The following is a 13,098-nucleotide window of genomic DNA, read 5'->3' as shown; positions in this document are numbered from 1 at the left end:
GGTGCCAGGAGCACCCAGTGCCTCTGAGGCTGCCCTCTACATCCTTGCAAGACATGGGCCAGCAGTGTCTTCATTTACACTATGAACAGAGTCCTCTGGGCTGGCCTTGTCTGCTGTCCCTGCCTCCTTAGAGGCCCAGGCTCTGGGGTGGAACGTTCAGCATTGTTTCCCAAGTGACTTCAGTGGGTGAAGTCACAAAGGAATCCCTGGGGAATGTGGCTCTGGCTTAAGCCACTTGAACTCAGAACCCGGGAAGGCTAGCCATTGGGCTGTAGCAGTGTGAAAGCCCACAGAGAGTGGCCTTGCACTTGGCTGGGACCAAAGGTAGCAGGGGTCCATGGGGATACCATGCCTCCAAACCAAGGACTGCTTGTTGAGCAGCAGAGCTAATTACTGCAACCCAGGAAACCCAGGGCAGGTGGTTGTCCTAGCACGAAACAAGACGTACTCCAGTTGGGGCGGTCTGAGGGTTTAATAAGGGCATAATTTGCAAAGGTGGGAACAGAGTGTAGGAAACCCCAGTGGTAGTCACACACTCCTGGAAGAAGGGAGGGATGATCACTGGAACCTGGGAAGGGTAGTATAGAGAGGGCGATCTTGAGAAAGGCAGTGATGTTAGGGGTAGGCCACAGTGACCCCACACGCAAGGAGCCGGGCAGAAATATCCCTGATCTTTTCTCTTCAGTTCTGGAAGCCCTTGCCTGTGTCCACACAGGTGGCCTGCAGGCCATGCAGCACGGTGAAGGGTGGAGGTGGGTCAGGAGGGGCAAAGACTCCAGGCCCCGGGGGGTTACTGCCTTCAGGAAGCCATAACTGTGCCCTCTCCTGCACAGTTTGGCTGGACTCTTCACCTCGCTGTAGTTCTTTCCTCATCCAAAACCTCACTGGCCTGCTTTTCTGACAGTGATCTGCACAGGGGACAACTGGCAGGGATTTCTGCTTTTGGCTTTGTGTTCCCCTCTTGGGGGTCTGCCCAGACCATAGCCCTGGCTGGGCTCCCAGGGCAGATCTGGGGCTGGGGCAGAAGCTGGACCTGGATCTTGCTTTGAGTGCCATCAGCTGCTCCCGGAATGCTAACCTGAGGACAGTCCAAGTGGAGACATCAGCATTGGACAGGGACCAGTTTCTGCCAGTAGTGAAGCCCTCTGCTGTGACAGCCCCTTTGTCTAGCACCTGCTCAGGGCCACACTGAGAAGCAGATGCAGGTAGGTCTGGCCTAGCCTTGGGTTTAACCTTGGCCATATATGCCCAGGGGGTATGGGTGCCTTTCTCTCAGATGACCCTGAGTGTCCCAGGGTTAAGAGACACTCAGGAGAACCATGCCTTAAGGGAGCTTGAGAGGCCTACTCCTGGGGAGTGAGCCTGTGGGACTGGAGGTGGGGATGGGTCCTCACCAGCTGTAGTCCTCCCCTCTTTCTCTGCTTCTATCTTCACCCTCTTTTCCGGTCCTCACACCCTGTGCCAGGCTTTGTGTGCACAGCTGATGGTCCTTCCTTTGGAGAGCTTGCTCCTCCTCCTTCCTCCTGCTAAGAACACCCTCCCTGTCTGCTGGGTCCCCTCCCATGGTCACCTTGTTCCCAATAACAGGTGCAAAATCAGTAAAACATTGTCCCCAGTGGCTTCCCTCTATGCAGATGTGGCCTGATGTGGCAGCAGCTTTGCCCAATGTTCCTTTCTTGCCTTCCCCATTGTGTAGGCAGGGACCTTCCTCCAGAGCCAGCTTTACTACAGGGTCTCTCTAGAATGGGGCTTCCCTGTCAGCTCTCTTTGTATGACACTCCTTTACACAATTTCCTCATCTGTTTGAAACATTTTCAGTTGTGTATGCTGGTGAAGTCACACCTGCGTGTACCTCAGAGTACTGATCCTCCTTTCCCCACTTCCTCGAAGATAGTCCGAGGCCTTCCAGTTTTCCTCACCCCTTTGGAGAGTTTCCTAAAGACCACATTAAGGCGCACTCTTGGGCCGCCGACCGGATCTCGGCCTGCAAGTGTGCAAGGTGTGAAGACCCTTTGTGTCCCGTCAGTCTTCTTTCACGCTCTGCCCCCTGGGCCACCCTCGGCCCCTCCTCTCCACACCTTTCGGCCTCACTGGGCCCTGCCCCTTTCCGTGTCCGTCTTCTGGAGCGTCCCACTGCCCTTCCCCCGCCGCCCTTGCCCTGCGCCCTGGGATCCTAGGCCCTTTGGGGTCCCTACAGCACAGGTATTAACTCCGAGCCCCACCTCTTTGTTTAGCCAATGGTACACTTCACTCGTTAAGTCCCGCCCCCGTCGGACCCGCCCCTCACTGTCCCTATCTTAGGCCTCGCCCCTTTCGGGCCCTACCGCTCAGGCTCCGCCCCAGCTCCGCCAATGGTCCGCACAAACTGGGAACGCGCAGGCCCCGCCCTGCCTCGGCGCTCATTGGCCGGCGCCAGTATAGAGGGCGGGAGGCGGAGCGTCGTGAAGCAGAGCAGGACGGCCGCCATCTTGCGCGGAGCAGGAGTCGGAACCCGAGACTGCGGCCGAGAGTGCACACCAGTCCGCGGCCCAGTGCAGCCACGGCCCAGTCGGAGCCCTCTCTCGCCGCCTCTTCGTATCCGGCCCTGTCTCAGGTCCCGTCCCGGCCCGGTCCCCCGACCCTCAGCCAGGCCCGGTCTGGCCTCCCCGCGGGGTCACGCGGCCGCCCCGGGGACGATGAACGGAGGATAAATGGTGCCCAAGGCAGACAGCGGTGCCTTCCTGCTGCTCTTCCTGCTCGTGCTCACCGTCACCGAGCCGCTGCGACCAGGTGCGCGGTGCTGGGGGGCGGGGCGGGCGGTCGGGGGCGGGGCGTGCGGGGCTGGGGTAGCCCGGGACCTCCTTCCACCTGGCTGGGCCGCGTCCTCAGAGGCGGCGGCATCGCCCGCGCTGGACCCGCACGGCCGGGAAACCATGAGTTTACCTGGGCTCGAGCGCCTCGTGCACCATGGAACTTTGTTCTCGAGGGGTGTTGCCTGTGGGTGCACGTCCGTGGAGCACTACATGCTTTGAGGTTGACGGAAGCGAGAGTGATGGAGTTCTCTCGCCTGGGAGCTGCGCTGTGGACGCGCCCTCGTTGCTTGTCCAGCGGCTGGGGTTAGGTTCGAGTGCTGGGGCTCGGGAGAGCATTTCGTGGAGGCACCTGGTTTCCCTTGCTCCCGCCCAGCAGTGAGTTGGTGCCAGCGTCAATCCCTGGAAACCCCTCTGCTAGAAAGCGGTTGCTTATTGTCACTCTGTGGGGTATTACACTCGAAAACTACTCTGCTCAGAGACTTGCCCTTAGGAGGTTACCGGGCATCGCGAGCGGGCCTGTCCTGGGACAGAGGCTATCGCGTTGCCCCGCAGGTGTGTCACAGTAGTAGAAGCCTGGACAGTGCCAGGTACTTAGGACTGCTCCTTGTATTTAATGATTAAATGCCTTTGGAACTCTCCTTGGACTTGTGCTTCTATAAAAAAGCCTGTGGTGAGGGGTCAGAATCATGGCAGCTAGAAGGTCCTAGACAATTTTTCTCTACCTATTTCTGATGTACCCCTTCTCCTCTGAACTACAGCAAGAAAATCAAATCCCCAAATGCAGGGCCGGTTTGTCTAACAGGGACAGGAGACACATGCTGGGTCCCACAGTGCTTTTAGGAGCCTGTAACAATGTGATTTCTTTTTTATATATGTACATTTTTTAAAATATTTTTTTAGAGAGGGGAGAAGGGAGAGAGAGAGACATCAGTGTGTGGTTTCCTCTCATGTGGCCCCCACTGGGGACCTGGCCCTCAACCCAGGCATGTGCCCTGACAGAGAATGGGACTGGAGACCTTTTGGTTTGCAGCCCATGCTCAATCCACTGATTGAGAAATCAGCCAGGGCTGATTTCTTTTAAAATGAGCAGAAAAATGAAAAACCTTGTAGGTTAAAAAATGTGCACATGTAGGTATTCATTTTTATAACAATGTGATGGAAAAGTAGGGCTTTTTTTCATTGGGTTTTTTTAGAGAGAGCGAGCAATTTTTGTCATTCCACTTATTTATACATTCATTGGTTGATTCTTGTGTGTGCCCTGACCAGGGATCAAAGTGGCAATCTTGATTTATCCGGATGATGCTCTTACCAACTAAGCTAGGCTGCTTAAGTATGATTCTTAACAATTTTTTTCTTTTATTAATGCGGGAAGGGATCCATGAAGGTGTAAGTGCTCAGGTCCATCTTCTGTGAGCACTGCCAGGCCTCAGTGGGTGAAGGCAGGTTGGGAGCACGGCCGTGTGCAGCCCTCCACTGTGCCCTAGCCAGGCTCCTACCCCAGACTCGCTGAACCTCTGTACTCCCCAAGGTCTGCCTGGTGGTCAGGGCCCTGGGCCCACACTCAACCCGGAGTCTCTTCAGTGATACTTCCCTGGATTCCCTGAGTAGAGCTGGTTGCTCACTGCTTTTGATGTTCTCTGGGCAGCAGGGTGACTAGTCCTGGGACAGCAGCCTTGGCAGGAATGGAAGCAAGGAAAAGGACCATCTGTCCAGGAGGGTACTGTATAGGCTCTTGGGGAGCAGAGCCAATGGATTGTGGGTTGTTGTGATTAGGTCCTTTAGAAAACATGTCTACACCTGTAGAAAGGTGAGACATCATCCTATTCTGGCTCCTGGGTCCCAGTTTTGCATATCAGGTCTCTAGACTCTGAGGGGTGAAGCCATGAATCACACATGCCTATCTTCCTTGGGGTGCCTCTGGTTCCAGGTCCAGCATCTCCTGCCTTGTTGATAGAGGTGATGAATGTTCCCAACTCCTTTTCTGTCTGTCTACATATCCTGCCAACTGGCCAGCAGCCATTCAACAAGTATCTCAGTGTTCAATGCCTGCCCATCACTAGGGATACCCAAACAGAGAAAATAAGCCCCTCCCTCTGGGAGTGCCCTTTGGACGTGGAAGGAGAGATGAGGTATAAATTAGTCTGGTGGCAGAGGTGATGACCATTTGTATCTGTGAAGCAAGGGAGGGCTTCACAGAAGACATCAAGCTTAGGTCTGAGTTGGGGCAGGGAGGCCGCTCTGGCAGAGGCCGCAAAGTTACCCTTTTCATTCCGGGACTCTCCAGAACCTCTTAGTGGCCCCCAGTGGTATCTTGCTCTGCGAAATTGGGGGATTCCTACTGGCTTCCTGACTTTGTTTGGGCGGTGAGGTCATGTCTCACTCCAGGCCAGACGTTCTTGTGTGCTGTGTGTTCTGTGTCCTTCCAGGCAGGGGTCCATTGGCTGCCGTTCTCAAGTGGGTGCTTCTTTGGTCTTTGCCTGCATTCTTTCTGTTGCAGTCCTGTCTTAGACGCATACTTGAGTGTGAGGAGGGCACCAGACAGAACCTGTTTCCCAGGAAGGAGGGAGGGAGGCAGGCAGGTAGGCAGGCGGGTGTGGAGGGTGCCCTCTGTTTTCAGCCAGGTGAAACCCTTGAGGACAGGGACTAAGCCACCTTTGGCTGGAGCTCTCTGATGCAGGCCAAGGCATGAGGCCTTTCACAGAATGGGGACAATGGACAACATGAGAGTGCTGAACTTGACCTTTTGCCACAGTTTCTTTTAAATGCATGTCTGATACTGCTTGAGAGTGTGTTACATGCCAGGCACTGTTGTATTACCAACACATGTGTTGATTAAGTGAACTCACATGGTCCCTGTGAGGTAGATACTGTTAGTAGCCCCGTTTACAAACGAGGAAATTGGAATGCGGAGAGCTCATTAAGCTAAGGACTGAGGTGAGACTCAGTCCTAGAAGTCTGGCCTGACCCCATCAGGTACCTTTCTAGGGGCTTGTGTAATGTCCTGCCGTCCGTACGCCCTGCTGTGGAGCCCCACATGGCTTCTGTTCTCCCGACGCACCCCAAGATTCACCAGGGAGGGATGCTGAAGCTTTTTCCATCTGAATAATCTGGTCTGAGAGAGAACCAACCCTCCCCCAAAATTCCTTTTGTGGTTAATTGAGCATAATGACCAACGAAGATGTGCATTTTCATGTCTACGGGGGATGTGAAGAGAAAGGAAGGTTGAGGGTCTCTGCCGAAGGACGACAAATAGAGGGGCAGTTAGGGGCCACTGACTGTGATACCGTGTCACTGACCCTTTATACACAGAATGCAGAATCAATTGCTCACTCTACAACTGTTTTTCTATCATCAGTTACGAAAGAAAATCATATGGTGGGGGACAGCTCCCTCCAGGCTGCCCCCACCATATGTAGCTGAGAAAACATTCACCTTTTCTGACTTATCATGTTCTCCACTGAGGTCCCCAGCCCAATAAAAGACTTGCGCTTGGGCAGGCCTCCTGGTGAGGTAGCAGGACTGGAGCGGTGTTCCTTGGGATAAAGAGAGCCTCTCCCTACTGGGAGAGGCAAGTGACTTCTATGAGGTCACATAGCTGGTGAGCAACCCAGCTGGGATTCAAACTCAGGTGAACCGGCTCCTATTTCAGGGTTCTTTCCCCTTGGCCATTAGGGACCCTGAGGGGCCTGCTGGACCTGCTGGAACTGGTAAGTCGTCAGTGAGCTGAGAAGTGGCCACAGTACCTTTCCTCTGGAGCAGCACACTGGTTAATGAATAGGAAGAGTGTGGGGTTTGTTTTTTTTTTAAGATTTTATTTATTTATTTTTAGAGAGAAAGAGGGAGAGAAACATCAGTGTGCAGTTGCCTCTTATACGCCCCCCACTGGGGGCCTCATCTGCAACCCAGGCATGTGCCCTGACTGGGAATTGAACTGGCAGCCTTTTGGCTTGTAGGCCCACGCTCAACCCACTGAGCTACACCAGCCAGGGCAAGAGTGTGGATATTTTATAAACAGAAGTGGCCGAAGCTGGAAGTACCTGGAAAGTTGAGCCTGCACCTAGGCTAGCCAGGCGCTTTCTGAGTTTGGAGCTCTTTTCTCTGCAGCCTGCCGCCCTGTAACACTGTAGACCTTGCCTGGCTAGCAGACTGGGCTTTGGGCTTTACAATTTCATTCTTTTTAGTTGGAAAGTAGTGTTACACTTTCCAACCTCACTAGTTAATTATTGTCTTAAAAAAACAACAAACATTTTGGAGGGGAAATAATCTCAAACTTACAGAAAATTTTCAAAAATACAATTAGTGCAAAGAACACTTGAGTGTCCTGTTCTAGATGTACTATTGTTAGCATTTTATTTTATTTGTCTTACTCCTCGTGTGTGTACTCATGCCTAGAAATGTGTGCATGCACGTGATTGCTTTCTGAACCATTTGGCAGTGAGTTGTGTATGTCATGGCCCTTTCCCTCCGAACACTTTGACCACTTCAGAGAGCGGGAGGAGGCTCCTGGTATTTAATGCCCCTGAGAGATGTACAATGATGCTCCCCCTGCATTCCCCCTATAACAGGCCATCACCTGCTGTGTGCTAGGCATCGTGTCAACCACAGTTGGGGTTGAGAGCACAGGATGTGCTGTGGTTAAAGCTCCAGTTGGCCCAGGTGGCCACTAGTCAGGGTTAGTGTTTTGGTTGGTGGTTCTCGTCTCAGGAATGAAGAGTGTGCTGTTGTTGCGCACTTTGGCAAATGCGTCTGTACCTTCTGGCTCCTCTTAGGCTGCGTCTTTGGTGTTCCTTTGGTCTAGATCGCTCTTGCCTGCAGCCTTGCTCTGCTTTCCAGGCCTAGCCCCTTGGCACTATCTTCTCCCTGCCCCTCCTGGCAGTTCTGCAGCACTTAATGAATGCACTCATCATGGGAGGTGACCTAGTCGTGGGCCCTCCTGCACACGTGATGTCTTACCTCTATCCCTTCCCTCTCTTTGACGTAGGGAAACACCTAGTAGATTCTTGACTCTAAGAGGAATGTGTCAGTGGCAACATTTAGGACCTAGTAGATAGCAAGACACTGATTACATGTCTTTCCCTTGGTGTGCTGCTAGATTGTTCCCTTGTCACATGTGCTTTTGTGTTTTGGTTGCTGCTGGTGACCAAGTCCCTTCTCCTTCCTGCAGAGCAGGTCAGTAATCCCAAGAGCCTATTTTTTGGGCAACAGTTTGCCAGAGGGAAGGACGGGATCATGATGTGGTTTTTATGTAACACTGATATTTTTGTTTCTGTGTGATTTACTGATAGACGTAGGAGGTTTGGCAAAAGACAGTCCTGCTGCTCCAAGATGGGCCACAGTCTGGGCGGGGCAAGTCCAAGGGAGGGTCAATGGCATGTTGGCAGTGGTCAGAGTACAGCTGGCTGGGGATCCAGAGTGTCCTGGGGCTTTTAGCCATCAACCTGGGAGGAAGGAAAGCCCAGGTCTGGGGTTACTTTACATGAGCTGTCTGAATGTAGCGAGTGGTTGCGCTGAGGTCAAGGGAACTCCAATACTGGGGTTTGAAAACATGGACCCGAGAGCCGCACTGCTTGGTGTCAAGTCTTGCTCTGCTACCCACTCTGTGACTTCTCTGTACCTCAGTTTCCTTATCTGTAACGTGGAGATGACTTCATAGAAATGTTGTGAGAATTAAAATGGGTAGGTATGAAGTTCAGAGAAGTGTCTGATATAAAGCAAATGCTTCATGAAGGCCAACTGTAAATGTTATCCATGAATGGATATCGGGGCACGTAGGGACACCCCCTTAAACTGTAAGCACGACTCCTCGAGCACACACAAGGGCATATTTATCAGGAGAAGGTCCGGTTCATGTGTCATCGTCCCCCCTCCCACTCCCCACCCCAACAGCAGAGCACAGCGGCCTTCAGCGGTGTCTGATACGTAGTGCAGAATGAGTCGAGCCATTTTTGATGGTCTGGGTGGGGGTGGGGGTATTAGCTTGTGGAGAGCCACCAAACAGCCGCAGCACTTTGGACAGGGTGAGAATTGTTCATAGTGATATGTTTTGCTCTTTGTCACGTTCATGCTCTGCCCCCTGGGCCTGGTCTGGCACAGAGTGGGCACTCAGAAATCAGTCATTGAGTAAATGCACAAATGGCTATTTATATTTTGACATAAAGAGCAATAGCTCCCTTAGCCAGCAGGCCTTGCAGCTGCCCCTGGGGTGGGGGTGAGGACGAGGGCCTTGTGGTCGACTGCAAGAATGCCTATGGAGCATTCGTGGGGTGGGGGGGGGGGGGGGTGCTACAGGAGCCAGCTGGCCTGGGCCTCACACTGCGGGGAGCTTACTTCTGCAAATATGGGCTGAGCTGAGAGGTGAGGGCAGGTGAGGGCTTTTCACAAATGTGGATCCTCACTGAAGTTCACCAGACACCTAGCCTGGGGTTTGGAGGGGCTGGGGGCTCCTGCAGTTTGGAGCCCCAGGGCCTAGTTGCCTCTCTGATGGACTTTCCTGGCACTGAGGCTTCAAGAGCAGACTGCCTCCTGCATGAGGAAGTGACCTGCCCTTTCACAGGCCATTGCCCAGTACAAGCCTTGCTTAAGAGGTGGTGGTGTGGGGGACTGCACGCACTCTCCTCTTGGCCTCCTCTCCCTCTTCTTGCCTGGTATGGCTGTCACTTAAGTGAGCCTGGATTGGTCATTGTCCTTAGTGCCCCTGCGCTCTTCTGGTCCCTCTCTGTGGGCTGACTTCTGGATCCCTGGCAGGCAGCCATCAGTTTGATGAGCTTCTTGTCTGTCTGGCCTCAGCTGTGGATGGCTCTGTGTTAGACAGGACAGAGCTGAGAGCAGAGCCCCGCCGGGTGTGCTGGACCAAGACAGCGTCCAGGCCTACCCTGCACTCCCACCTTGTCTCAGAAGCCTTGTTCCTTGGGGGACTTTCCTTAGGACAGGGATGTCAAACTCATTGTCAGCAGGGGTCACATCAGCCTCACAGTTGCCTTCAAAGGACCAAATGTAGAGCTCCTTGCCCCATAATTAAGCAGTAGTTACGTTTATACAGTCCTAAAATTATATTCAGCCCTTTGAAGGCAGCCACAAGGCTGATGTGGCCCCCGGTGAAAATGAGTTTGACACCCCTGCCCTAGGAGTTCATCACTGTGGAGAGCATTGCTTGGGGCTGCCCAGGGCATTGGGCATGGGGCAGGAACTACTGCAGAGGGCATCCTGGAGGGCCAGTCAGGAGACATGAGCTTCCAGGACCCCTGTGCACTTAGGTTGACATCAGGTCTCCTGATGCAGAGTTCTTTTGAGTGTTGCTGGCCACCTCTAGGGACCACCAGTTGATTGGAATCTGTACAAAGCTTTGTCTTAGGGGACAGCACAAGAGGACTAGAAGTACCTGAAAGGGCCAAGGCTCGCTTGGGGCCCAGGCTTTTGCTGCAGCCCTTAATGGTTTGCTGGCCACCCCTGGGAGGGGGAGATCAGATTTCCCTCCACCCTGTTGGTGTGAAGGGTGCGTGTGCAGAGTGTCATGGTGAGCCACAGTGAAAGCTCAGGACAGTCGGGACAGTGTTCATCAGAGTATTTTATGTACATGGAATTAATATGTTTTATACAGTTGTTTGATGTTTTTATTTGACAGTGTTTTGAGGATCTTTGTAAGTTGCCTTAGCGACCTCATACCAAACTTTTCATTAACCAGAGGCTGCAGTTGAGTGAGATTTGCAGTGAGAGATGGTGTAGGTGGGGGGACCCAACTCATGAAGTGCACAGGCAGTACTCCTCAGGCTTCTCCGACGCTCGTGGGTTTGTCTCATTTGAAAACTAGATCTGTAGTAACTAGTTTGGACTCCTGGTTTTTACATGTCTTTGTATTATAACTCAGATGTTTGTGCTTATTTACCTATATGATTTAATTTCACCAAGGATAATTTAGAATTAGAGTGGACATTTTGGGGAACTTAGACATGAACAAAATTAATTTTGCCTTGAAGGCAAAAATGAAACCAAATCCTAAAGATCTCCTGGTCTGCATTTTTTCTTTTTTTTTGGGGGGGGGGTGCGGGGTATGAGGAGGCCTTAATTCCAAAAATAATTTTAAGATTTCAAAACATCTCCTTTCAGAGTAAAATGGGATATTTCATCCTTTAAAAAAAAAACACTTTTTACTTTGGAAACATCTCATACCTACAGAAAAGTTGCAAGAATAGTGTGAACTCCAGCTGTGTACAGTTCACCGAAGTTCACCAGTTAACATTGGCCTCATCGCACATTCGCACAGGCTCTCGGTGTGTATTTCCTAACGGCAAGGCCGTTCTTACAAACGGCACAGTTGCCACACTTAGGAAGTTAAGCGTCGATGCAGTGCTCTCAGCCACGTCCTCACGTTGCCAGCTGCTCGTTTACAGTGCGTGTTTTCCTCAGTCCAGGATCTGATCTGGGATCATGTGTTGTATTTAATTGTCATGTGCATTTAACCTTTTAACATCTGGAACAGCTCTCTAGCTTTTTTTGTCTTTCATACCATGGACATTTTAAAGAGAACAGGCCATTTTATAGAGTATTCCTCATTCTGGGTGATCAGATTGAGTTGGTGCATTTTTGGCAGGCATTGAATCCTCCTTCATACATGCACTTCGAGACACAGCCTGTCATTTTGTCCCAGGAGTGGCCATACTAACCTTGGTCATGGTAAGGTGGCTTCGGCTGTATTTTTGTACTGGAAAGATGCCTCTCCCCCTTTGGGATTGGCAGGTACCCAATAGGAAGATAGATAGCCTCGCCCAGTGGTTCTATGCATCTGTTCATGATTTTTGCCTGAATCAGTTACCACTGTGATGATTGTTAAATGGTGATTTTTCTCTTACCATTCTTTTAGTGTCATAGTCTACTATAAAAAAGAGCTTTCTCTTTTTATTTTTAGGGTCATTATGGATTCATGGATTTTTCTTTTTGTTCAATCTGTTATATAGTCTGTTATTATTCATTTTGATGATTGTGTTATAACTGATTTGGAAGTGGAACCCCCTTCAGACTGGCTTCTGTGTCCTTCTGACATGTCCCCATCTATTCTAAACATTCCTTATCACCAAGCTCATCTTGTGTCTGTCCCGTCCCAGGCACCTTTCCATGGGGCACTGGTTCCTTTCAGTGGGAGGTGGTATTTAGGAACTAAGGTTTTGGTGCTAGACGTGTTTATGGCTGTTCGGATGTGGCTCCCGCCAGAGCTTTAAGTACAGCCGGGTCTGCGCACGCACCGTCTCTGTGCGCTTGCGTGTGTGCGCATCTTCTGCTGTAGCTTCATACTGTTTTAGTTCCGACCCAGCACCACAGGGTCTTACTAGTGTTCCCCTTTTCGTATCTGTATCTCTCCTTTTCTACAGTGATAAAACTGGCTTCCATCAACATCAGTAGATTTACTCATTTGCTTACTCCCGCGGTGCACCCAGAACACTTTCAGGAGTCGTGCACCCATTACCACTACCAACGGTGAAGTGCCGGAGTAGAATTTTGGATTTTTTTTCCAGCTCTTTTTGAATTTAGACCAATGGTGTATACTCAAAGTACTGAGTCAAAAATCTGCTTGGATTAGTTCTCTCCTAGGTAGGTTCAAAACCATACTGATTTGAAACCACTTTTATTAAATAAATAATATTGAGAGAGGTATTTATTGTAGTCTCATTTTTAAACTTCTATTACATTATAGTAATTTGTAAGGAAACATCTCATTTTGAATAGGTTGTAATATTTTCATGAGTGAATTAAAAACATTTTTTGGAGTAGATATTTATAGTTTAACTTGTCAGCTCTCATTAATTAGTATATATTGCTATTTGCTTAAAATATTTTTTCCAAGCCCTGGCTGGCACAGCTCAGTGGATTGAGCTCGGGCTGCGAACAAAAGCATCGCAGGTTCGATTCCCAGTCAGGACACATGCCTGGGTTGCAACGGCCCCCAGCAACTGCACATTGATGTTTCTCTCTCTCCCCCTCCCTTTCCTCTCTAAAAATAAATAAATAAAATCTTTAAAAAATATTTTTTCCAGTTTCGTTTGTGTGGAAGAGAATTGTGTGTCAGTAAAAAGAAAGCCTAAGTAAAATTTGTAACAATTGTATTCTTTAGATTTGGGGTATTAATAAGTACTATTAATTAATTATTTCATTTTTGTTAACTTTAATATCTTATTAAAATTTCTTGTCCTCTCACCCAAGGATATGTTTATTGATTTGAGAGAGAGAGAGGAAGGAGGGAGTGGAGAAAGGGAGAGAAACATCTATTTATTGCCTCCCATACATTCCCGACTGGGGATCAAACCCACAGCCTAGG

At 50.5% G+C, this 13,098-nt stretch overlaps 1 protein-coding gene across 2 annotated transcripts in view; it reads left to right on the top strand.

Annotated features, from left to right (window-relative positions):
• The first annotated feature begins 2,428 nt into the window (after positions 1-2,428).
• The window catches only part of DGCR2 (DiGeorge syndrome critical region gene 2), a 65,055-nt gene continuing 54,385 nt past the window's right edge, over positions 2,429-13,098 (top strand). For both annotated transcript variants that reach the window (XM_045819761.1, XM_045819760.1), the window contains exon 1: positions 2,429-2,769. In XM_045819761.1, coding sequence (XP_045675717.1) covers positions 2,691-2,769 — 79 coding nt within the window. In that variant the 5' untranslated portion in view covers positions 2,429-2,690. The remainder of the gene's footprint in view (positions 2,770-13,098) is intronic.

This window comes from Phyllostomus hastatus, unplaced genomic scaffold (genome assembly GCF_019186645.2).
Source record: "Phyllostomus hastatus isolate PE091 unplaced genomic scaffold, TTU_PhHast_1.1 phas_scaffold_387, whole genome shotgun sequence".
Lineage (NCBI taxonomy): Eukaryota > Metazoa > Chordata > Mammalia > Chiroptera > Phyllostomidae > Phyllostomus > Phyllostomus hastatus.
Note: the sequence above shows the minus strand (reverse complement) of the source record. Positions and strands in the feature narration are given on the sequence as shown.